Source organism: Pituophis catenifer, unplaced genomic scaffold (assembly GCF_029215685.1).
Source record: "Pituophis catenifer annectens isolate HBS135680 unplaced genomic scaffold, rPitCat1.0.hap2 SCAF_1, whole genome shotgun sequence".
NCBI lineage: Eukaryota > Metazoa > Chordata > Lepidosauria > Squamata > Colubridae > Pituophis > Pituophis catenifer.
The window spans coordinates 347,278,588-347,303,944 of record NW_027256881.1 but is presented as its reverse complement, the minus strand read 5'-3'; the positions used below and the strand labels follow the sequence as shown (position 1 = coordinate 347,303,944).

The following is a 25,357-nucleotide window of genomic DNA, read 5'->3' as shown; positions in this document are numbered from 1 at the left end:
TTTGATTATTGGTTTTCTGTCCTGCATTTCATTCCACAGTGGGTTTTGGATGGAGGGGGCCTGAAGGATTAAGCAGTCGTAACAGTCACAAAAACATTACAATTGGTTCTTCTTGAGCAATGATGATGAAAAAGTAACTTTGCAACTTATCACATTGACAACATTTGAATGTTTATAAGCATACAAAAACTGAAGTCATAATTCTTGCAACAGTTTCACTTGGCAAACACTTCCGACATGATTTTCAAAGCAGCCACCACTGATCCCATTTAATTATGGTCACTTAGAAAATAGTGAGCACTTCTGTAATTGTGCCATGCAGCTGTGTTTGATGGTTGATGACATTATAGACGACCAAGAGGTCATATTGAGCCAGAATGGATGCACTGGCCTCAGCCTGCTCTTTCCAAAGTTCATTTAAAAGTTCAACTCATGCCATTTCCATCCCATTAAAGGCCTGAACTTTCACAGAAATCAGGATTTATCAAAGTTCCACTAAAATTGTCCAGTATGGTAGGACCCAGGAATTGTTTCTTGAGTATTAGCCAAACCAAGTAATCCTTCATAGGTGGGTGAACACACCCATCTTTCAAGGATGAATTCATGCTGGGTATCTCTCAACTGTAACTTTGTTCCCAAGGACTCCTGACTTTCTGCCTCCACTCTTCCACCCCTCTTGCCTCCATCGCCTCTGTTGCTCTCATGCAAGTTGACTCTCCACTGCTCAATTTCTCTCTGTTTAACAAATTTAACCTATTGGAGGAGTGGCAGAACCTGGCATGGAGTTAAAAGAGGAATCAGCCTAAAGTCTCTACATAGCCACAAATAAACTAAGTCCAATCCCTCATGAATTCCATTAACCCTTATGTAATACCAAGATAGTGCTAAACATTAATTGAGAAAGTTACTGCTTGTATGATGAGAAATTAATCAGTCTAGTTGGAAGTTCATGTGTGCTCCAAATGTTTTGCACCTGACAGAACATTTACAAAGACCTAGCTGGCCAAACTCAAGGCCATCGCCATTGAAACCAGTAATGACCAGAGGGAGTGACTTCTACGACCTGCAAAATTGATTCGTTGGGGACTGTGACTGATGACACACCTTGGGGGGAGGGGGAAACAGGGTCAGAGGCAAGACATAAATTGAGTGAAATTGGCTTCACTTGGTCCGTGCTGACATGATGCACATAATAAACAACTGGATTTTCCTTGAAACTTTGCTTGAGGCTCCTGCTCTTATTAGGCATTGGTCGGAACCTTGACAGCCAATCCGTCAGGCTGATTGAAGAAAGGGGATCTCTTGGGTATTCTGGCATTGGGACGAAGCCTATACCACTTACTACCTTGAAAGGGGTTAGTTCCTTGCTACTGTGAACAGCATTATTGTACCTGACCTCAGCGAATGGCAAGAGGTCTGCCCAATTGGATAGCTGGTAGTTCACGTAACACTTCAGGTATTGTTCTACCATGGCGTTCAGTCTCTCTACCCTCCCATTGGTGCTCAGATGAAAGACCAAGCTAAGGCCTTGGGATGACCCAATGGACCGCAGGAACTCCCTCCAGAATTTAGCCATGATCTGCACTGTGATTTATTTGTTATTTATTTATTGGTTCGATTTATATGCTGCCCTTCTCCGGAGACTCAGGGCAGCTTACAATGGGTTAAGCAATAGCCTTCATACTTCTGTATATACCTGCTTAGTATACCTGCTTTTGGCCCCCACTAAGCGGAGACTTATTCTCCAAGCAGGCACACTTCTTTCTTGAGATAGGTACAATTCTGCTCCTTGAGCAGAAACTATTAGTCCAGGAAGATCCTAGAGTGAAGAAGAGTCCTAAGCATTATGTTCAATGTCATGATGAACCAAAGATGAAAAATTCCACTTCTGGGAGAACCAATCATGCACAGCTGCCTGTTTTTGCTAGGATTCAAGCTGAGACTCTCCCTTCCCATCCAACCTTCATGCACGAGGGCAAAACCTTCATAGCACCGCTTGGTCAATCGGTGGTTGTACAACTGAATATTATCAGCATACAAATGATACCTGACCTCAAACTGAAAAGGCTTTCCAGATGGATCCTGAAAGTCAATGGATTTGGCTCAGTCTCACTCCTGCAACCAACACTGAATGGAACCACCTTCAGGTGAAGGAGAGACTCACATAACACTATATACCCATCCTTTGTTATCCCAGTTTCTGATTTCATCCACTGCCATGTGGTTATTAAAAAAATGGTTACTCCATCCAAGCATTGGCATGACTGCTCACAGTTACAAGGGGACAACTGATAGTTGTATGCCACCAAACCCCATGACTCTCACACTAGCTGACCAACTATGGCCCAGGCCAAACTCCATCTTGTTTCCAGGGGGTCAGTTTCATGGAGGTCAGATTCACAACTTCAGCATGACTCCCTCTATCCTGTGCATTACAAGACACATAAACATGTTTTTCCATTCTGGTGAATGAGAAGCTATTGCTCCATAGGTAGAACCATTGCTTTTCCTTGCAATTATCAGAAATACAGTAATTCATAGTGTGTCCCCTGTGGATTTCTCAATACAAAATCTTACAAAATAAACCCTGCTTTAAAAAAAATCTCTCTGAGTTCTTCAGATGAAGGCAGAAGATGTCACCTTAGGCTGCCTTGCAAAGAGCTAATTCCTGGGTTTCAGGAGACTTGAATGCCTTTGTTTCCTCTATGCTCATGGCCCAAACACAGGTAAGAGGAAGCATTGTTGCTATAAATTTATCCTGGTGCCATCCAGGTGACACAGGTGGTGTCTGCTGTACTAATGTTCCAGTGAGATTTCAGGAGCAACCTTCAAATGAGTTTCTGCACAAAGTTTCTTTTCTGTTCTAGGAGGGAAGAAGACAAGAAAGATGGGGCAGGAGTCATGCTACTGCTGATGCCCTTCCTGCTTCTATCTCCAACTTCTCTGAAAAGGCTGCAAACCATATGTGTGTGAAGAAAGACTGGGCAGGAGTTATGCTACTTCTGATGCTGATGCTCTTCTGGCTCCAACTACAGCAAAGAGGCTGCAAACCATGTGTGTGTTCAGGGATTATATCGAATCAGATGGAAGCTACTACAGGCCTGGTGATCTCATTTTTGGTGGGAATTTGCCCTTGGGAAGCATTAACAAGTCTCCTGTCCTACAGTTTAATACAGTGAAGCTTGTTTTTAAAAAGGGGTAAGTTTCAGCTGAAGGGGAAACATGGAGAGAAATTGTTTCTTTGCTTTACATTCAAAAAATACTTCTAGTGTTTTGAACTGTCCTGGTGTAGTGCATATTTTGTGCTTTTCTAGATAAATTAGGAAGCTCTTCAAATAGGCTGGAATTCTCAATCTCTTCATCAGATAGATGATAAACAACAAAAATGAAGAGGGAAGCTTTGCTGGACTAGTGAAGAAGTCAAATTATAATATTAATCTGAACAGTAACTTTTGGCAGAAAATACAAATAAAAGCTCAACACGCTTCAACTGTTCAGGAGTTACGAAGATCCCTCTCAGTGTTGGAATCAGCATTGCTGATGAATAGTGACCTTCAGTAAACCTACGAGGTGACCCCCCACTGTAGTCCTGTGCTCAGCAATCCTTACCACACCTGAAGAAGCTGCTCCAAGAGAGACCTTAAATAATTACATTGAAAGTGAAGCAGTTGGAAAGGATTACAGCCACCGCAGCAAAGTGAACATGGCTGGGATGATAGAGAGCATAAAACAGTCTGGATATCTACGGAAAGACTTGTTTCCTTTCTCACAAAGTCATACAAGTTTAGCCAAGGAAAATCCTCTGAAAAAAACCCAAACCCATTGAAATTTTGGAGTTTCTGCCCTCAAAAGTCCCCCCAAACATTAAAGCAAATTCTACAGCCATGCACAAGCTTTCTTGTAATGTTTGCCAATGTTTTGCTCATTACAGATTCATCATCAGTAACTACCAGCAGTTTCTTGCATTGATGTTTGCTGTCTCCGAGGTCAATAAGGATTTTCTTCTGCTCCCCAACATCTCCCTTGGCTTCCACATCCATGGCCATTACCAGACTGTGATAGTTGTTTCTTTAAACAGCCTCTCCATACTCTCCTCACGAGGCCAAATGGTTCCAGGGTACAAATGTGACCTGCAGGACACTCTGCTGTCAGTCATTGGTGACCTCAACTCCAAACTCTCAAGGCTGATGGCCTCCATATTCAGCATCTTTAAGGTCCCACAGGTAAGAGAGCTCCCTTGGATACAATATGGATAAAACAAAGATGAAAACACACACATAAGCCAAGAGGAAATTAAAAGTAGTTTGGGGGAGGCACATCATGAGCCTCTTACTCTCCGCTTATTCTTCATTAAAGAGTAGCCATCATTTTAGTGACATTTATTTCCTGTATCAGGTTGTTGGGTTTTCTCTTGTCTTCTGACATATCATAATCAGTCAAGATGTGTAAGTGGTGGCTCTCCCTAAGAAGGGAAGGAGATGAAGCTTGCCAGGTTGACTGGTGGAGCAAAATCCATACAATGGTGACTTCTAAAGTTGCCCTAAGACTTTACTTTGTCTTTGAAAGATGAATCTCACTGTTTTTCAGCTCGGTGTTGGCTTTGAGTTCTCTCAGGGAGAGAGAAGAGTTTATCCTTCCTTCTTCCCGATTAATCCCAAGGAATCTCCTCAGTATGTAGGTTTAGTCCAGCTGCTCCTGTATTTCCAGTGGAACTGGGTTGGACTTTTCACCACTGAAGATGACAGGGGAGAACATTTCATCTCAACTCTGATGCCAATGCTTAAGGATAAGGAGATCTGCCTGGCCTTCACTAAAAGGCTGAAATCACATGATTTTGTGATTATATGGAAACAATTACTTCTCAATTTCCAGACTTGGTCAAAAACTGAAGTGATTATTCTGTTTGGAGACCCCAAATGTAGTGTCAGTGTACAGACAATGTTGTTTATCCATAAAAACTTCAAGAAGAAAACATTTCAGAATGCTTGGATCTTAACCTCCCATTGGAAACATATTGTGGTTGAATCTAAAGACACCTTGCTATTTCTAAAGTCTTTCCATGGAGTCTTGCATTTCAGGGACCACACCGGGGATGTCTCAGAATTCAAACATTTTGTTCTGTCTTTAGACCCCTTGAACCCACAAGGGGATGTATTTCTCCCTCTATGGTGGGAAAAGGTCTTTCGCTGCAAGATTCACCAACCAGACAAGATCCTCCCAAAGGGGGAAAAACAATGTACAGGAAAGGAGAATCTGCAGAATCTGCCCAATTACATTTTTGAAACAAGCATGACAGCTGAAAGTTACAATATCTACAATGCCATTTTTGCTGTGGCACACGCTTTACATGCAATGTATGGATCCAGAGCCCGACCGACCATGATGAGGCATGGAAAGAGGATCTCCAATGTCCAGTCATGGCAGGTAATTTCTGTGGCTTCCTTAGAAAGGAAAACATATTAAAAGCAATTATTAGAAAGAGATGAAATAAGAATAATGTTTTGTTGGAAGAGTTTGGGGGTGGGGGGAAGAAGAGAAGTAAACCAAATGAGCTGTCCATAAGATCCATAGAAGAAAGACCTTCATAAAGTCCTGAAAGGCTTCAATGGTTGCCAGAGTTTCAGGAGGTAACCATGACAGGGAGTAGATGTCAGCTAAGAGCAAAAGAACAATCTGAATGTATTTGAGAAAGAAGCTTCCAGAAGTCAGTAGAAGTCCTACTTGAGACAGTTGCATAACAACCTCCGTTTCCCTTACCATATAACCCAAATCCAACTTGTAGAAAGACACTCAATTCCTTTCACCCTTGGTTTATGTTTCTATCAGTTAACATCCTGTTTGACCCCACCCAATTTGTCCAGTTTTACATTTATTGCACTGCTCAGGTTGTAGTGTGAATGCAGCAAATCTTGGATCACCTGAGCACATAAAGCAGGACTCAAAATAGTCTTAATGGGTTGTTTGTCTCAAACCCATCAGACTTTTCTGCATTAATGGATAGACATTGAACTTCTCTGAACAGTGAAGAGAAAAACCAGGGCAAGCCTTTCCTTTTCCTTGATGTCCATTTCATCAGACATTGTTCTTGCTCTGTTCAATTCTCAGGCAGAGAAAATCAGAGGAATTGTACTCTGTTCTCATACAAATTATTTCATTGTTGCTAAAGTGAATTTATCGGTTACAAGACCCCAGGACAAAGTAAATATGTAAAACTACATGTAATCAAGTATTACAGGAGGAAAACCATATACGACCTCGTAGACAACTCTCACTCTGTAAAGGACCTGGGGTACCCATCTCAAATGATCTAAGTGCCAGAGCTCACTGTAACAACATTGCCAAAAAAGCATTAAGTGTTGTTAATCTAATCTTGCAAAGCTTCATTTCTGGTAATATTATACTGCAAACTAGGACATACAAAACCTTTGCTAGACCAATTCTTGAATACAGCTCATCTACCTGGACTCTGCACTGTATTTCAGACATTAATACAATTGAGCGAGTCCAGAGATATTTCACGAGAAGAGTCCTCCACTCCTCTGCTCACAACAGAATACTTTATGCTACCAGGTTCAAAATCTTGGGATTAGACAATTTAGAAATATGCCGCCTTCAGTCTGACCTAAGTGTAGTATACAAAATTATCTGCCACAATGTCCTACCTGTCAATGACTACTTCAGCTTCAACCACAATAATACATGAACACACAATAGATACAAACTCAAAGTAAACCGCTCCAAACTCAATTGCAGAAAATACGACTTCAGCAACAGAGTGCTCAATGCCTGGAATGCAATACCTGACTCTGTGATTACGTCCCCAAACCCCCAAAACTTTAACCTTAGATTTTCTACTGTTGACCTCACCCCATTCCCAAGACGTCTGTAAGTGGCGTGCATAAGCATACCAACAAGCCTAATGTCCCTGTCCTAATATTCCTTTTTATTTAATCTTTTCATGTATCCAAATTATGTTTATACTTTATCTGTTATTTTATATATGATTGACAAATAAATAAATTTAATTAATTAATTAATTAATTAATTAATTTAAAAAATATGATTAATTTTGGAATGTGGCACTAAAATCTTTCAGTGTACTTATTCTGATAAAGCTGGATTTGAAGAAACCATGATACAAAGGACCAAAGGAAAACCATTTGTAGCTTCAGAGTTAAATATTTTGTGTTACTGCAGATTCCTCAGTTCTCCACCAAGAAAACTCCTCTAGCTTTTCAGACATGAACTCATCTTCTCAAGATGGTCACCATGTTCTGATAGAAGCCATAACCATAGCTCTAGCCCAAATACTCCTATTTCTGAAGGTCTCCTTTCTTTCAGATTCTTCCCTATTTGAGGAATGTGCAGTTCAACAACAGTGCTGGAGAGGAAGTCTCCTTCTCAGAAGATGGACTGGGATCTGCTCGTTATGATCTTCTTAACTGGGTTTTCCTCCCCAATCAATCTTTTCTCCCCAAGAAGGTCGGGCAAGTAAATCCTGAGGCTCCCCCAGGACAAGATTTCACCATTAAATCTGATGGAATTGTCTGGGGCACAAAGGTGAGCTGCAAGGAAATGTTGTAAATTAAAGGCAAGATTCATTCTCTTCTTGAGATGTACAACGTCTTTCTAACTGGAAAAATAATCAATTGAGTCAGAAATCTTGGCAGTCATTTGGTGTAAAATGAGCGTTGCATGTAACATATTTGAGTCCCTTAGGAATAGGGCGGTATATAAATTTAATAAATAAATAAATAAATAAATAAATAAATAAATAAATAAATAAATAAATAAATAAATAAATAAATATTTGATGCCTGATTTGTGTCATTCCACAAAGGGTTAGCCTTGGGAACAATGTCTGCTTGAAATGAAGGATGCAATTACAGCAAGCAACAGTGATTTCCATGGACCATTGATGCTCAGTGTATCCTCATGGTTCTTTTTTTAGAAATGCTGTAGTTCAGTCACAAGCCTTCCTCTACAGGCTGAGATCCCAGTTCCAATCTCCAACATCTGATGGTAGGTTGGGAGTGCCAATGGCCTGAATCCCCCAGCAGCTGTTCCTGGTTTTTGATAGATGGTGGCAATCTATTTCTTAAGAAGAGAATCTGAAAATAGAAGTAGGAATAAAAAAGGGAAATAGGAATGAGGGAAGGAATGAATACAGCAAGTTCATTGCTTAAGTAATTTCAAATATTTCTCTTTCAGATCATCCCCTTTGCCAGGTGTGGAACAAAGAGGTGCCATGCAGGAGAGAGGAGAAGAGTTCCAGAGGGCAAGCCAGTTTGCTGCTACCAGTGTGACCCTTGTCCAGAAGGGACATTTTCAAATCAGACAGGTAGAGCAGACTTCAAAAATAGAACTTCCAGGATCAAAGAAGACATTCATTAAATCTATTTTCTTTATTGTGATCATTTTTGATAAGATTGAGTTCTGTTTTCAGCAGAACTTTTCAGTTGATGGATCTAAATTGCCCTGGCCACAGAAGTCATCTTTCCTAATCCTCAGCAGTTCCATGCAGGATAGTTTTAGGGCAGAATTTATGAATCTCCAACTTGCATTTCAACTCCTCCTGTAATATCTGATTGTAAAACCCAAATTCTAATCTTTTCCTGAGGAAGTGGGGTTTTCAGTCCAAGCTTTAATTCTTATTACTTAATGCATGCTTCATCCATCAATAATATCAACCTCCGAGGAAATAGACCTGCCAGAGAAAGAGGATATTCAACTACCTGTGTCTCTTTGATAGAGTAGGAGTGATCAAATAAGTCTGAATGAACACATTTGAAGCACAAAGCAGACAGGTTAAGGCAGGGATCATGTACAGATAAACAAAACAGCAACATTCCTGGATAACAGGTCTATCGATCTTCTTTGTGTTCCATTATAAAGTAGGGGAGAAAACAGGCAGCAATCTCAAACTGAAACCCACATTATTCGTGGAATTTCATAATGAATGGAATTGAACTAATCCTCGTCACTGGCTGATCTATCCTAGAATCATTATAAGTGCAGCATGATTTCCTTGAATGAATGAATTCTTAAACAAAGATTCTTGATTTCAGATGCTGCTCACTGTGAACCCTGCACAGAAGACCAATATCCCAACAAGGACAAGGACCAATGCATTGCTAAGAAGATCCACTTCCTTGCCTATCAAGAGACCCTGGGATACACTTTAGTTTCTCTCACTCTTTTTCTCTCTGTGAGCACATCTGCAGTCCTGGTGATTTTCTATAAATATCATGACACACCAATTGTTAAGGCCAACAACAGAGAACTCACCTACATCCTCCTGGTCTCCCTCCTGCTCTGCTTTCTCCGCTCCTTCCTCTTCATTGGTCAACCAGGGAAAGTCACCTGTCTTATACGGCAATCTGCCTTTGCCATTCTTTTTTCCCTTGCAGTTTCCTCTGTGTTGGCAAAAACTGTCATGGTGGTTCTGGCCTTCATGGCCACCAAGCCTGGAAACAGGTCAAGGAAACTCTTAGGAAAACCACTGACCAACTCCATTGTCTTTGTTAGGTTCAGCTTGAAGCTTACTCCTAACTTGTTGGTCAGGCAATATATCTGTTTCTTTAAGAAACAACTGAGCCACGTAATCAGGGTTTGCTGAACCCTGTAATTAGGCTACAGTGCATAAATAAGCAGCACAGAGAAGCGTTCCTTCTTCCTGCTTCTTCCGGATTGATACCTGATTGTATCCTGTTGCTTACTGAGTCTATTATATGGTACTGTATACCAAGAGTTACTAAAGTCTGTTTGCTTTGGTAAGGGAAGATACTTACTGGACTGATATTACTGTTTATGACCTTGGACTGTTTTACTTACACCGAGACTGCTTGTTATCTATAAAGTATTTTTCTCACACGAGCTGTACGTTTATCTCCTTCCCTGTGTGTTTCTGCTCTGCTCGTTGCACAAGCAACAAATACTTTTTACACACACCCTAACAGTCTTAGTCTGTCCCATGATCCAAGCATTTCTTTGTGCCACCTGGCTGACAACTTCTCCCCCATTTCCTAACTTGGATTTCCACTCCTTGTTTGGAGAGATCATCTTGGAATGTAAGGAAGGTTCAGCTTTAATGTTTTACATTGTCCTCATCTATCTAGCTTTTTTGGCCTTCATCAGTTTCACAGTGGCATTTCTAGCTAGGAAATTGCCTGATAGTTTTAATGAAGCCAAGTTCATTACTTTTAGCATGCTGGTCTTTTGCAGTGTTTGGATCACCTTCCTCCCCACCTACCTGAGCACCAAAGGGAAGTCCATGGTGGCTGTGGAGATCTTCTCCATTTTGGCCTCTGGAGCTGCTCTTTTGGCTTGTATTTTTTTCCCCAAATGCTACATTATTCTGCTGAGGCCGGATCTCAATTGTAGAGAAAATATAGTAAGAAACAAGAATATCTAACCAAGGCAAGGAGTTGCCTCATTTATATTTGACTTTCTGGCTTGTTTAGAACGTGATAAGATTTCTAATAAATGATCACATGAAGGAGGAATTTATCCATAAAAGAATTCCTTATCCTTGCTTACAATATTCCTCTGGTCAGTCTTTGTTTTTCATGTTTTCAAAGTGTCCTTAGTGAGGTCCAGTGCCCTGTATGGAAGGAAAACTTCTAGTTAAAGATGTGTTTATTATTTTGGATAAGTTTATATGACAAAGGAAAAAAACCAAGAATCTGATACAAACTACTGCAAGATGCTCAGGAAAAAGGGGGCTTGGGTTTTCCAGACCTGAAATTGTATTTTGAGGCATGTTGTCTGGCCTGGTTAAAAGAGTGGGTGAACCTCCAGAATAAGAAGCTACTTGGATTAAGGGGCCAGGAATTAAGGTTTGGTTATTTATGGTATGATAAAGTTAAAGTTAATGTTGATTTTAATAATTACTTTGCTAGATGTGCCATACTTAGAGTTTGGAATAAAAATAAAACAAGGTTTTATACAAAGTTGCCTCTTTGGGTGTCCCCTCAAGAAGCTTTTTTAAGAAAATAAATGGTGGTGAAGCCAGACCGCTGGCCATGTGGTAAAATATTATCTTTCAACTCTGGTGAACCTACCTTAAAGTTGAAGGAAGAATTTGAATTAGAAGGGTATGTTTACCATTGGTTTACATATCAAGAACTGAAAGAATGGCTTAAATCAAATAAAAAGAGTTGTGGGTTTGATTTTGCTAAAGAATGAATTGGAAATATTACTGTGTGGTAGTGATGAACATATTATTGCTAAGATTTATAAAATGTTATTGAAATTGAATTTGGAAAGTGAACATGTAAAGCACTGTATGATTCTCTGGCTAAGGAATTTTGGATATAATGTGATCTTGAACAATTAGAAAATATGCGGATGAAAGGTTTAAAATTTACACTAAACTATAATTTAAAAGGAAAATTTTATAAGATGATGTATCGCTGGCATTTAACACCAGATAACTTATCCAGAATGTATAACGGTATTTCAAATGAATGTTGGAAGTGTAAAAGAAAAAAGGAAGTTTTCCGATTTATGGTGGACATGTGATAAAGCAAAGAAATTTTGAAATATGGTTCATATTATAATAAAGAATATTCTTGAAATGAAAATAAAAATGAAACCAGAAACTTTTCCTTTGGGTTTAATGGAAAAAGACTTTTGATCTTATAGATATTGACAGCAGCAGGACTATTATATGCACAAAAATGGAAGGACACTTAGATTCCCACTATGGATGAATGGCTACAGAAGCTGATGGAGTTGGCAGAAGTGGCAAAATTGATCATTTTGGTTATAGGAAAGAATATAAGTAACTTTATTTCTACATGGAAACCGCTTCTGACCTTTGTGCTTGAGGTGGAAAAAAAATGAAACTTTGATTTTGGGTTTTACCGATTAGATTGATATGTTTTTATAGAAATGGATAGTTTATATTACTATGGAAAAAAAAAAGTTGTGGTTTGAAGTTAATGCTTTTAGAGAGTTAGAAGTCAATGTTTCTTCGTTTCTTTTCCCCAATTTCTCCTGGTGTAGGGTTTCTTGACTGGGCAGGGGGTTGGACTAGAAGACCTCCAAGGTCCCTTCCAACACTGTTATTCTATTCTATTCCTTGCTTTTCTCTCCCTATTTCCCCCTCACACACACTGTGTCTTCCTATTTACTTTTGTATTTTGTATTTTATCTAATAACCTAATAAAAAACGTTAAACTGCAAAAAGATGTGTTTATTGTTTCAAAGAGGATGCCATGGAGGACTTTCAATGTGATAACCCAAACCTTGAATTGGACACAGATGCAAAGCAGAAACCAATGCAGCTTGTAAAACAGGGCTATGACATGGGCCATACTAGGGGTAGATAACATTGTCCACCCTGCTTCATTCAGCACCAGCTGTAGCTTCCAAATGCTCTTCAAAGGTAGCCCTACGTAGAGCCCATTGTGTGAATTCAAATGCAAGAGGACCAGGGCATGAGTGACTGAGCCCAGGGAATCACGATCCAGGAAAAGGTCCAACTGGCACACTTTAAGAAGTTATGCAGGAGGGCAGGAAGGCCCCATCCCCAAGAAGCAGCTGGGACTCCCCTCCCCACTCTTCCGCACACGAGCAAAGCTCCAGAGCTGACCCACACACACTGCATGTATCTTGGGGCCCGACAGCAAGGCCACCCTGGTTTCCTTCCTGCCTTGCCTTGCAGCAGTGGCACCACCAGCAGCAGCAGCCAGGATCAGGAGGCAAGCAGGCCCGGGCATCCCCTCAGGGAAGTGGGGCTGGGCAGTAGAGTCCCAGTGCACTGGGAACTCAAGTGTTGGGTACCTGCTGCCCAGGGCCCCAGGTAGCCCATGCTGCCCTCCAGGGCCTGCCCACGTGGCCTGAGAGGATCAGTGAGGCTCCTCCAGTGGATCAGGGCCTGGCACCCACCCTGGTCCCACCCCCAACACAAGGGACATTGAACTGGCCACACCCACACTGGCCATGCCCACCCAGGCAGCTGCAACCACCCAGTCACCACCACCCCGGCCCCCCAAGGGCAACAACAATCCTGATCTGACCCTCAATGAAATGGAATTTGACACCCCTGATCTAGCTCATGTTCAGTCAGTTTCATCCCTCATGTTCCTTCAGCAGAGCTCTGGATGTCTCTTGATCCTTTTCAGCTCTCTCAATTGAATGATGGGGCATGATGGGAACAATGGACCAAGAGAGGTTGTATGTGAGTGATCCTATCCAAGATCTCAGTAGCTTTCCTATTCCAGGTAGTGGCCAAGGCCTCAGAAGGACCATGCAGCAGAGTCTGGGGTATAATCCTCAGTTCCATTTGAAACCCCACCAGTCACAAAGAGTAGACTGGTCAAATAGATCCAGCCCCTGCAGAGAGGGGGAGCATAAAAGAATCTCAAAGTCATCAGGCCATGATCTGGCCAGGACAAAGCGGACCACTGCAACTCCTCCTCAGATAATGTTGGAAGTGATCTGCTTTGAGTTGAGCCAAGAAGGATGGTGGTCATGGTGAAATGCCTCAAAGGCCAGTCCCAGAGATGGAAAATGGATATCCCTCAAGACCATAAGCCTCGGGAACCCCACAGTCAACTGTGAAATGCCCTCCAGAGGCTCAGACATGGAGGTTGCTATGCTGCAAGAGGGTTGGTACAGTAGTAACAATTCCAACTGGTCCTGTGAATGAATCTTCAAGAAAAGATCTGACAATTTGGGGAGCAGTACCCCGAAAGACCAAAAGACAGACCCAGAGGACAATTGCTACTCTTAGGCTAGAATGGCAAAGAAGGAGAGGCATCTTGGATGACCAAGAGAAACAGGCAAGCTCCTCGATAGGTCAGAAACAGCTCTTTAGACTGGCAGTGGGAGTGGGGTGGGGGGGAGGGGGGTGGCCATTGTAAAATGACTGCTCTGAAGCTGGGGTAACTGGACTAAGTTTTTGTGCAGGAGCGGTGTTTGAACGGAGTGCTGGTACCGGGTGAATGATTGGCCAACTCATAGGTAAAAGAAAATTTTGAACAGGGATATTAAAAGGTATCCCAGAGCTGAAATGACTGGCTAATTGGCATTTGGGAAATTCCACGGAGGGAGAAGGACAAAGCGGAGACTAAAACATCAAAGCCCAAGAAGGTTTTTGCATCTATAATTGGATTTGGAGAAACTAAAAATAATGAAAGAAAAGAACCCGAGGAAAAGTATTTTTTATGTGGATTTAAAGTATTTTTGACAGTTTTAACAATTAGTTGGTTTGAGAGCAATGAGAATTTGAGAGAGACATCTGCTGGTGGAAAGAGAGTACTGCAATACTTGGTGGAAGTTAGAAGAGAAAATACAGCTGTGACTTCCGGAAAAGATAATTTGGAAACTGTGAGAACTTTTAAGGAGTGTTTGTCTTTCTACATTGCTTGGTTTCGATTCTCAATGGCTGTGGAAGATAACAAATCTTCAACTTGCAGTAGGCTGGACAAATATTTCAATTGGACATTAGAATTTGAGAATAAAAAGAGACTATATGGATTTTAAGTTCTAATTAAATGTGACATAATTCAAAAGTCTTAACAATTTGTTAAATTGGCAATATGGAGTCTTGGATGTGTGAGGAATTAATTGAAATGTTTAAAAATATGCGTGAATCTCTAATAGGTAATAGAAAGTCAGAAATTTTGCTGGAATACACAGAGCAGGAAATAGGAGAGAAGGTGGTAAAAGGGAGCATAAATGAGGAGCAAGAAAATAATATTGAAGGAAAAGGAATTGAAAGCAAAAAGCAGTTAGATGATTTCATTGGGATTTACAATGGCAAAAAATGAGTGGATGGGGGAAACATCCCCCCAAAAAAGGGTAAAGAGGGAAACAGCGGGAAGAGAATAGGAAAATCTTGGGGAGAACTACTTGAATAATATATTTAAAAGTGAGAAAAAGATACAATACATATAAAAAAAAGTTAAGAGAATGGAATAAAAGGAGAAAATCATCAAGAAGTGGATTTTTGGAGAGACTAAGAGAAAATGGTTAAAGAAGGGAAGATTAGTGGAAAGGAGGAAGAAAAACAAGATACGTATTAGTAGATTTAAGGGAATTGTATTAATATTATTAATTGTGGATGGTCAACTAAGTTAAAGGGTTTTTATGTAAGATTTGAATATGATGATGTATATTGTTTATAGTAAAACAGAATAGCAGATGAAATGGGAAACAGCAATTTGGTTTAATTTTGAAGACAATTTAAATTAAGAGAAGAAGTTGAAATGTTAAAAAGTGGGGTGGGGAATTTGAGAAATATATTTAGCAATTGAGAAATAAGATGTTATTGGAAGAGATTAGGAATTAAAGGGTGGGTAGTGATATTGTTTATGTATTGAGAAGAACATAAGATAAGATAAAGAAGTGTGGAAAGAGAATATTATGGCTGAAATTGGAAACAGAGATATGATGTAAAATGGATTTGAAAAAAAATGAACATGGCAGAAGCTGAAATAATAAGATATGGTGAAAAATGATTAATTGGTGATAAAGGATTATATAAAAGAGATGAATATGGGAAAAATGGGAAGATTAGAATAGATTATAAAGATTATTATGTATAAAATGTGAGCCGGTCAACAGTCTGTTCATAAAATATGTATAATGAAAGAAAAATTCAAATGAAACTTGTTTACAAAAGAAAGAAAGAAAGAAAGAAAGAAAGAAAGAAAGAAAGAAAGAAAGAAAGAAAGAAAGAAAGAAAGTTGCAAGTCTTGCAAAAAAAAAATTGCACTTAATATCCTGAGATTCTTCCTCAAATTCCATTTCTGCCTTGTGCCACTATTCCCAAGTAGCCTTCAAATGATCTGACCCAACTAGGGCATAAGCCAAAATCCATCTTGTGTGCAGGGATCACTTTCATGGAGGACAACTACACACCTTCCCCATGACTCCATCTGCTCTGTGAATTACAAGAAGAGACACAAACATGTTTTCCATTCTGCTGTATGAAGAGAAGCTGTTGCTAAGGGGATAGGACAATGGCTTTCCCTGCAATTATCAGAAGAACAGATACATGCTTCTTGTGTTCCCTGTGGATTTCCAGACACAAAGATCTTCCAGGATAAAACCTGCTTTAAAAAACATCTCTGAGTTCACCAGATGGAGGGCTGGACGTGTCACCTTAGCCTGTCTTGCAAAGAGCTCACTCCTGGGTTTGAAGAGACTCACATGTCTTTGTTCTCTCTATGGTCACAGCCCAAAGACAGGTAAGAGGAAGGATTATTGATATAAATTTGTCCTGGTGCCATCCAGGAGGCACAGGTGGTGTCTGATCTGCTAAAGTTCCAATGAGATTTCAGAAGCAACTTTCAAATCAGTTTCTGCCTAAACCTTGATTTCTATTCTAGGAGGGAAGGTGATAATTATGACCGGGCAGGAGTCATGCTACTTCTGATGATGCTGATGCTCTTCTGGCTCCTGGCTCCGACTACAGCAAAGAGGCTGCAAACCATTTGTGTGCTCAGGTGTTATATCCAGTTAAATGAAAGCTACTATAGGCCTGGTGATCTCATTCTTGGTGGGCATTTGCCCTTGGGAACAACGTTAAAGTCTCCTGTCCCAGACTTTAATACAGTGAAGCTTATTTTTGATAACGTGTAAGTTTCAGCTGAAGGAGAAACATGCAGATAATTGTTTTCTTTGCTTTAAACTCAGGGACTTTTTTCAGAAATGCTTCTTCTAGTGTATTCTACTGTCCTGGTGTAGTGCACATTTTGTGCTTTTCTCAATAAATTAGCAAGCTCTTCAAATAGGCTGGAATTCTCAATCTCCTCATCAGGAAGATGACAAACAACAAAATTGAAGAGGGAAGCTGTGCTGGCCTAGTGAAAAAGTCAAATTATGATATTAATCTGAACGGTAACTTCTGGTAGAAAATTCAAATAAAAGCTCAACACTCTTCAAGTATTCAGAAGTTACAAAAATCCCTCTCAGCGTTGGAATCAGCATTGCTCATGTGTAATGGCCTTTAGTAAATCTATGAGGTGACTCCTACTGTAGTCCTGTGCTCAGCAATCCTTACCACACCTGAAGAAGCTGCTCCAAGAGAGTCCTTAAATATTTACGGTGAAAGGGGAGCAGCTGGAAAGGATTTCAGCCACTGGAGCAAAGTGAATATGGCAGGAATGATAGAGAGTGTAAAAGAGTCCATGATATCAATGGAAAGGCTTCTGTCCTTTCTCACAGTCATCCAAGTTCAGCCAAAGGAAATCCTTTGAATAAAAACTGTAACATTTTTCTCACTACAGATTCACCATCAGTAACTACCAGCAGTTCCTTGCACTGATGTTTGCTGTCTCCGAGGTCAATAAGGATTTTCTTCTGCTCCCCAACATCACCCTTGGCTTCCACATCTATGCACATTTCCAGAGCGAGAAGATTATTTCCTTAAACAGTCTCTCCATGCTCTCCTCACGAGGCCAAGTGGTCCCAGGTTACAAATGTGACCTGCAGGACACTCTGATCTCCGTTATTGGTGGTCTCAGTACCAAGTCTTCAAGGCTGATGGCCTCCATCTTCAGCATCTTTAAGGTCCCACAGGTAAGAGAACTTCCTTGGATGCATTATGGAATAGATAAAGATCAAAATCACACACAGAAGCCAAACATGTAACCAAAAGTAGTTTTTTTGTGGGATGGGGGCATATAATGAGCTTTTGACTCTTAGATTATTCTTTATTAAAGGGTAACCAGCATTTTAGTGCCATTTATTCTCTGTATCAGTTTCTTCTGTATGGTTTCTTCTCTTGTCTTCTTACAACCAATAAAAATGGCTAAGAAGGGAAGAAGATGAAATTTGCCAGTCAAAGTGATTCAGTCTGACTGGAGGGCCACCAACCACACAATGGTTACTACTAAAGTCACCATAAAACCTTTACTTTGTCTTTGAAAACAGAATCTCTTTTTCTCCAGCTCGGTGTTGGCTTTGAGTTCTCTCAGGGAGAGAGAAGAGTTTATCCTTCCTTCTTCCGGATTAATCCCAAGGAATCTCCTCAGTATGTGGGGTTAGTCCAGCTGCTCCTGTATTTCCAGTGGAACTGGGTTGGACTACTGGCCCCTCAAGATGAGAGGGGAGAACGTTTCATCTCAACTCTGATGCCAATGCTCCAGGAGAAGGAGATCTGCCTGGCCTTCACTCTAATGCTGGAATTGGATAGTATTCTAATCGCTCAGGACAAGTTTATTCTCAATTTCCATACCTGGTCTAAAACAGAAGTGTTTATTCTATTTGCTGACTTAGCTGTTACTAGCAGTTTAATAGGGGCAGTAAATTTTTTTGAAAAATTCATAAAAGTATCATTTAGAAAAGTTTGTATCTTCACTTCCCATTGGAAACTTGGTGTGGAGGAATCTAAATACATATTGCGATATTTAAAGGTTTTCCATGGAGTCTTGCATTTTAGGGACCACTCCGGGGATGTCTCTGAATTCAACCACTTCCTCCTATCATTAGATCCCTTGAACCCCAAAGGAGATGTCTTTCTCCCTCCGTGGTGGGAAGCGGTCTTTCGCTGCAAGATCCATAAATCAGGAGAGATCCCTCCAAAGGGGAAAAAACAATGTACAGGAAAGGAGAATCTGCAGAATGTGCCCAATTACACTTTTGAAAAAAGAATGACAGGTGAAAGTTACAATATCTACAATGCTGTTTATGCTCTGGCACACGCTTTACATGCAATGTATGGATCCAGAGTTCGACCGACCATAATGAGGCTTGGAAAGAGGATCTCAGATGTCCAGTCATGGCAGGTAATTTCTATGGCTTCTGACTCAGTCCACAGACACTTAAATTGGAAGCTTCCCATATGAATTTCTTCAGTTACTGATTAAATGTCTGCATTCTCCCATACCAATTCATCTGAGACCCTGCCCCTCTTTTTAGTTTACCTTTTGTTGGGCTTCTCAGCTTGCTGTGTGAAAACAGCTTCTGATTAAGAATGGATGGAAACTAACCAAGGAGAGAAGCAACCTAGAACTAAGGAGAAATTTCTTAAGGGTGGATTTGTGGGAGTCCCATTGCTGGAGTCATTGAAGAAGAGACAGGATAGCCACTTGTATAAAACTGTAGAGGGTCTGTTGCTTGAGCAGGGGGTTGGACTAGAAGACCTCCAATGTCCCTCCCAATACTGTGATTCTGTTTTTATGACAACCACAGCACAGAGCAAGATTCAAAGTGGTCCTAAAGGGTTCCTGTCTGAAATTCATCAGAATTTTCTGCATCAAAGCCTGAAATGTTGGACCTCTCTGACTAGTGAAGTGATCAACCAGGTCGGATGCTTCCTTCCACGTGGCCCAATTGATCAAACCTGGTTCCTGCCTTCTGCTGCCTTTGACAATGAGCTAGAGAAAACCAGTGGAATTTTCCGTGGTTCTCTTAGAAATGGTTTATTCATTCCAAACATTCATTGATCAATTAAAAAGACCGTGGAAAAAAGTAACTATTTGAAAGTGCACGTAGCCAAGTATCACAAGAGGAAAAGCCTACAATTAAATTTAGATTGTGGAATTAAAATTCTTGTGTTTTGCTCAAATTGGAGTTGGAAACCATGCCCAGTGATGAAGAGAAAACTTTTAGTTTCAGAGTTAAATACACCTGATTCCTCAGATTTCCAGCAAGAGACAGAAGTAGCTTCTCAAATATAAACCCATCTTCTCAAGATGCCCTTTATGTGATGATAGAAGCCATGATGTTTCATTTGTAGCTTTAGCCCAAATACTCGAATTTCTGAATGCCTCTTTTATTTCAGATTCTTGCCTATGTGAGTAATGTGCAGTTCAACAACAGTGCTGGAGATGAGGTCTCCTTCTCAGAAGATGGACTGGGATCTGATTGTTATGATCTTCTCAACTGGGTTCTCTTCCCCAATCGATCTTTTGTCCACAGGAAGGTTGGTCAAGTAAATCCTGAGGCTCCTCCAGGCCGGGATTTCACCGTTTACTCTGATGGAATCATCTGGGCCACAAAGGTGAGTTGCAAGGAAATGTTCTAAATTCACAGAAAGATTCATTCTCTTCCTGAGGTGCAGAATATCTTTCTAAGTTGAAAAATAATCAATTGAGTCAGAAATCATGGCAGTTATTTGGTGAGAAATCTGCTTTGTATGTAACACATTTGTGGTCTGATTTGTGTCATTCCACAAAGAGTTAGGCTTGGGAACAACATCTGCTTGAAACGCAGGATGCAATTACAGCTAGTAACAGTGATTTCCATTGACCACTGTCACTCAGTTGCATCCTCATGGTTCTTTATTTTAGAAATGCTGTGGTTCAGTCACAATCCTTCCTCTGCAGGATGAAACCCCAGTTAAAATCTCCACCATCTGTTGATGTCTCAGGAATTCCAGTGGCCTGAACCCCCCAGGAGCTGTTCCATATTTCTGATAGATGGTGGCAATGTATCTCTTTAGAAGAAAATCTGAACATAGAAGTAGGAATGGGGAAAAGCATGAATGCAACAGGTTCATTGCTTAGGTCATCTCAAGTATTTCTCTTTTCTCTTTCAGAAGGTGCCCTTTGCCAGGTGTGGCATGAAGAGGTGCCATGCAGGAGAGAGGAGAAGAGTTCCAGAGGACAAGCAGGTTTGCTGCTACCAGTGTGAGGCTTGTCCAGAAGGGACCTTTTCTAATCAGACAGGTAGGCAAGACTTCAAATGTAAATCATCCAGGATCAAAGAAGACATTCATTAAGTCATTTTTTTGTTATTGTTATTTTTATGAGATTGTCATGAAATCATATCTTCCAGGAAAACCTTTGCTGAAATCAGTTTCCAGATATAAACTGCCCTGGCACAGAAGCCACCTTTCCCAATCCTCAGCAGTTCCATGCAGGATATCTTTAGGGCTGAATTTATGAATGCCCAACTGGGATTTCCATTGGTACTCTAACATCCAATTGCAAAAACTGCCTTCCAAACTTACCTGAGGAAGTGGGCTGTGAGGTCCAAGCTTTAATTTTTATTATTCAGAATAAGCTCCTTCTGTCAGCACTATCAACCTCTGAGGAAATAGACCTGCCAGGGAAAGAGGACATTCATTTATTTATGTCTCTTTGATAGAGCAGGAGGGAGCAAAAAACATCTAAATGGACAGATCTGAGATACGAAGTAGAGAGGTTAAGGCAGGGCAGGTGTGAAATCCAGCAGGTTCTGACAGGTTCTGGAGAACCAGTAGTGGAAATTTTGATTAGTTCAGAGAACTGGCAAATACCAGCTCTAGCTGATCCCAGAGTGGGGTGGGAATGGGGATTTTGCAGTATCCTTCCCCTGGTACACCCACCAAGCAACACCACACCTACGAAGCAACACCCAAAGAACCAGTAGTAAAAAAATTTGAATTTCACCACTGAAACAGGGATAATATACACACAAACCAAACAGCAGCATTTCTGGATAACAAATCTGTCTGTCTTCTATGGGTTCCATTATAAAATGGGAGAAAAAAAAGGCAGCAATCTTAAACTGAAAGCCATGTTACTCATGGAAGTGCAGAGTGAATGGATAACTGGAATTGGATAAATCCTCATCTCTGGATAATCTATCCCCAGGATCATCGTAAATGAAGAATGATTTGCTCTTTTTGATGTCCCATAAATTACACATGGGTTCTCACAACACGCCAACAGCAGAAAGGCAACACTCATATGTTCTCTAAAGTAGGGATAATGGGCATGGTAGATGCCCCTGAAATTCTTAAATAGACTCTTGATTTCAGATGCAGCTCACTGTGAACCCTGCCCAGAAGACCATTATCCCAACAAGGACAAGGACCAGTGCATTGCCAAGAAGATCCACTTCCTTGCCTATCAAGACACCCTGGGATACACTTTAGTTTTTCTTGCTCTTTTCCTCTCTGTGGTCACTTCTGCAGTCCTGGTGATTTTCCATAAATACCATGACACGCCAATAGTCAAGGCCAACAACCGAGACCTCACCTACCTCCTCTTGACCTCCCTCCTGCTCTGCTTCCTCTGCTCCTTCCTCTTCATTGGTCAACCAGGGAAGCTCACCTGTCTCTTCCAACAATCTGCCTTTGCCATTCTCTTTTCCCTTGCGGTTTCCTCTGTTTTGGCAAAAACTGTCATGGTGGTTTTGGCCTTCATGGCCACCAAGCCAGGGAACAAGACAAGGAAACTCTTAGGAAAACCACTGACCAACTCCATTGTCATAGCCTGTCCCCTGATCCAAGCAGTCCTTTGTGCCACCTGGTTGGTAACCTCTCCCCCGTTTCTTAACTTGGACTTCCACTCCTTGTTTGGAGAGATCATCTTGGAATGTAAGCAAGGCTCAACTGTAATGTTTTACGGTGTCCTTTCTTACCTTGGACTTTTGGCCCTAGTCAGTTTCACAGTGGCATTTCTAGCTAGGAAATTGCCTGATAGTTTTAATGAAGCCAAGTTCATTACTTTTAGCATGCTGGTCTTTTGCAGTGTCTGGGTCTCCTTCCTCCCCACCTACCTGAGCACCAAAGGGAAGTCCATGGTGGCTGTGGAGATCTTCTCCATTTTGGCCTCTGGGGCTGGTCTCTTGGCTTGTATCTTTTTCCCCAAATGCTACATTATTCTGCTGAGGCCTGATCTCAATTGTAGGGAAAATATAGTAAGAAACAAGAATATCTAACCAAGACAAGGAGTTGCCTCATTTATATTTGTCTTTCTGGCATGTTTAGAATGTGATAAGATTTCTAATAAATGATGACATGAAGGAGGAATTTATCCAGAAAAGAATTCCTTATCCTTGCTTACAATATTCCTCTAGTCAGTCTTTTGTTTTTCATGTTTTCAAAGTGTCCTTAGTGAGGTCCAATGCCCTGTATGGAAGGAAAACTTCTTGTTAAAGATGTGTTTATTATTTTGGATATTTCTAAGTTTATATGGCAAAGGAAAAAAACAAGAATCTGATACAAACTACTGCAAGATGCTAAGGAAAAAGAGGGGTTGGGTTTTCCAGACCTGAAATTGTATTTTGAGGCATGTTGTCTGGCCTGGTTAAAAGAGTGGGTGAACCTCCAGAATAAGAGGCTACTTGGATTAGGGGGCCAGGAATTAAGGTTTGGTTATTTATGGTATAATAAAGTTAAAGTTCATGTTGATTTTAATAATCACTTTGCTAGACATGCCATACTAAGAGTTTGGAATAAATATAAAACAAGGTTCTATACGAATTTGCCTCTTTGGGTGTTCCCAAGAAGCTTTTTAAAGAAAAGAAATGGTGGCGAAGGCAGACCGCTAGACGTGTGGTAAAATATTATCTTTCTTTCTTTTCTTTTTTTTTTGATTTTTAAACAAAACAAAATAAAAATCCATCTTCCATTATAATTTCAAACAGTGTGTCGGTCGGTTACAAATCTTTTGTGCTTCATCTCCATATTCAAAATTTACTAGTTATTTAGTTTCTCATATTTTCAAACAAATAAACATCCTCGTTTATCATTTATTTAACAATGGCTTTACCGCTTCATAAAAATTATTTTCAAGTATTGTATTTATAACATTCATTTCATGTTTCATATTTCATTTCCATGCTTTCTTATCTAGCCATTGGTAAAATAAATTCTATATCTTATAATATTTTTTATCTTCTTGTTCTCTAATTTCAAATGTCAATTTACTCATTTCAGCACATTCCATAATTTTCTTAATAACTTCATCTTGCGTTGGTATTTTCTCATTTTTCCAGTTTTTTGCAAACACAATTCTAGCCGCTGTTAAAACATTCACAATCAAATATCTCAGTTCTCTACTGTATATTTCTGGCACAAATCCTAATAAAAAAATCTCTGGCTTAAAGTCTATGTGTTTTTTTTATCATTTTTTCCAACCATGTGTGGATTATAGTCCAGTATCTTTTAGCTTCTATACATGTCCATCACATATAGTAATATGAGCCCGGAGTCTGATGACATTTCCAGCACTTTTCCGATTTGTTCTTGAACATTCTGGCTATTCTTGCTGAGGGTAGATGCCACCTGTAAAACATCTTATACAAATTTTCCTTATATGCTGTTGACATTGTCATTTTATAATTTTGCAGCCACAGTTTTTGCCATTTCTCTAAGTCAATTCCATAATCAAAATTTTCCCCCCATGCAAACATTGTGGTAAAATATTATCTTTCAGCTCTGGTGAACCTATATTAAAATTGAGGGAAGAACTTGAATTAGATGGTTATGTTTGCCATTGGTTTACCTATCAAGAACTGAAAGAATGGTTTAAATCAAATAAAAAGAGTTGTGGGTTTGATTTTGCTAAGAATAAATTGGAAATCTTACTATGTGGTAGTGATGAGCATATTATTGTTAAGATTTAGAAAATGTTATTGAAATTAAATTTGGAAAGTGAACATGTAAAACATTGTATGATTCAATGGGCAAGGAATTTTGGATACAATGTGATGCCTGAACAATGGGAAAATATATGGATGAAAGGTTTAAAATGAACTATAATTCAAAAGAATTTTTTATAAGATGATGTATTGCTGGCATTTAGCACCGGATAAATTATCCAGAATGTATAAGGGTTTTTCAAATGAATGTTGGAAGTGGTGAAATGTTGGTGGATATGTGATAAAGCGAAGAAATTTTGGAGTAAGATTTGTAATATAATACAGAATATTCTTAAAATGAAAATAAAAATGAAACCAGAAACTTTTCTTTTGGGTTTATGGAAAAGGACTTGGAGAAAAAACTTGGAACTTGGATTTTATATATGTTGACAGCACCAAGATTATTATACACACAAAAATGGAAGGACTCTTAGATTCCAACTATGGATGAATGGCTACAGGAAGTCATTTTTTCTTCTTTTCTTTCCCCCAATTTCTCCTCACTTTTCTCTCCTTGTTTTCCCCTCACACACACTGTGTCTTCCTATTTACTTTTTGTATTTTAACTTATAATCTAATAAAAAATGTTAAACTGGAAAAAATTGTGTTTATTATTTCAAGGAGGAAATTTTCTTATTTTGTTCCTTAGTTTATGTAGTCTATTTTTAAGGTAGTGTTTTAAAAGATTGGGTTCAATATCAGTGTTTCTAAACATATATGGCTGTTTCCTTAGATGTTTGAGGCTTTATAGAACTTCCCTACCACTACTCAATTGTTTTTGAAATAGCAGAATTTAAATCTTCCTCACATCCAGATCTGCAGTACTGCCTCATCAATGTTGGGCAGAATTTCCCTGAAAGGAATGAGCAAAGAATGTCATAATTGTATGGAGTATGTTAGTCATCTCTTCTGACATTTCATCTCATGGACTGCCATGGTAAACTATGCTGTTCCATGAGATCTGTGTGCACAGAAGGTCTCCACAGGAATCATTCTATCCATGCCCAACATCACAATCCAATTTCTTTAATGAGGACAAGTTCCC

At 39.9% G+C, this 25,357-nt stretch overlaps 2 protein-coding genes across 2 annotated transcripts; both read left to right on the top strand.

Moving 5' to 3' along the window:
* The first annotated feature begins 1,965 nt into the window (after positions 1 to 1,965).
* On the top strand, positions 1,966 to 10,414 carry LOC139312378 (vomeronasal type-2 receptor 26-like). Its single transcript, XM_070937118.1, has 4 exons — positions 1,966 to 2,147; positions 3,932 to 4,223; positions 9,155 to 9,533; positions 9,966 to 10,414. Exons 1-4 carry the CDS (start codon positions 1,966 to 1,968, stop codon positions 10,412 to 10,414), a joined length of 1,302 nt encoding a protein of 433 aa, XP_070793219.1.
* Positions 10,415 to 16,095: 5,681 nt separating this feature from the next.
* LOC139312370 (vomeronasal type-2 receptor 26-like) lies at positions 16,096 to 22,608 on the top strand. The gene is made up of 5 exons (XM_070937107.1): positions 16,096 to 16,202; positions 17,244 to 17,535; positions 19,742 to 19,960; positions 20,498 to 20,514; positions 21,690 to 22,608. The coding sequence occupies exons 1-5, from the start codon at positions 16,096 to 16,098 to the stop codon at positions 22,606 to 22,608; spliced, it is 1,554 nt and encodes a 517-aa protein (XP_070793208.1).
* Positions 22,609 to 25,357: the final 2,749 nt, after the last annotated feature.

Coding starts and splice junctions, on each gene's coding strand:
- LOC139312378 (XM_070937118.1), top strand. CDS start 1,966: ATGCACGAGGGCAAAACCTTCATAGCACCGCTTGGTCAATCGGTGGTT. Junction 2,148..3,931: donor CTGAATGGAACCACCTTCAG/GTGAAGGAGAGA, acceptor TGCTCATTACAG/ATTCATCATCAGTAACTACC. Junction 4,224..9,154: donor GCATCTTTAAGGTCCCACAG/GTAAGAGAGCTC, acceptor ATCCACTTCCTT/GCCTATCAAGAGACCCTGGG.
- LOC139312370 (XM_070937107.1), top strand. CDS start 16,096: ATGGAGGGCTGGACGTGTCACCTTAGCCTGTCTTGCAAAGAGCTCACT. Junction 16,203..17,243: donor TGGTCACAGCCCAAAGACAG/GTAAGAGGAAGG, acceptor TTCTCACTACAG/ATTCACCATCAGTAACTACC. Junction 17,536..19,741: donor GCATCTTTAAGGTCCCACAG/GTAAGAGAACTT, acceptor CTTTTATTTCAG/ATTCTTGCCTATGTGAGTAA.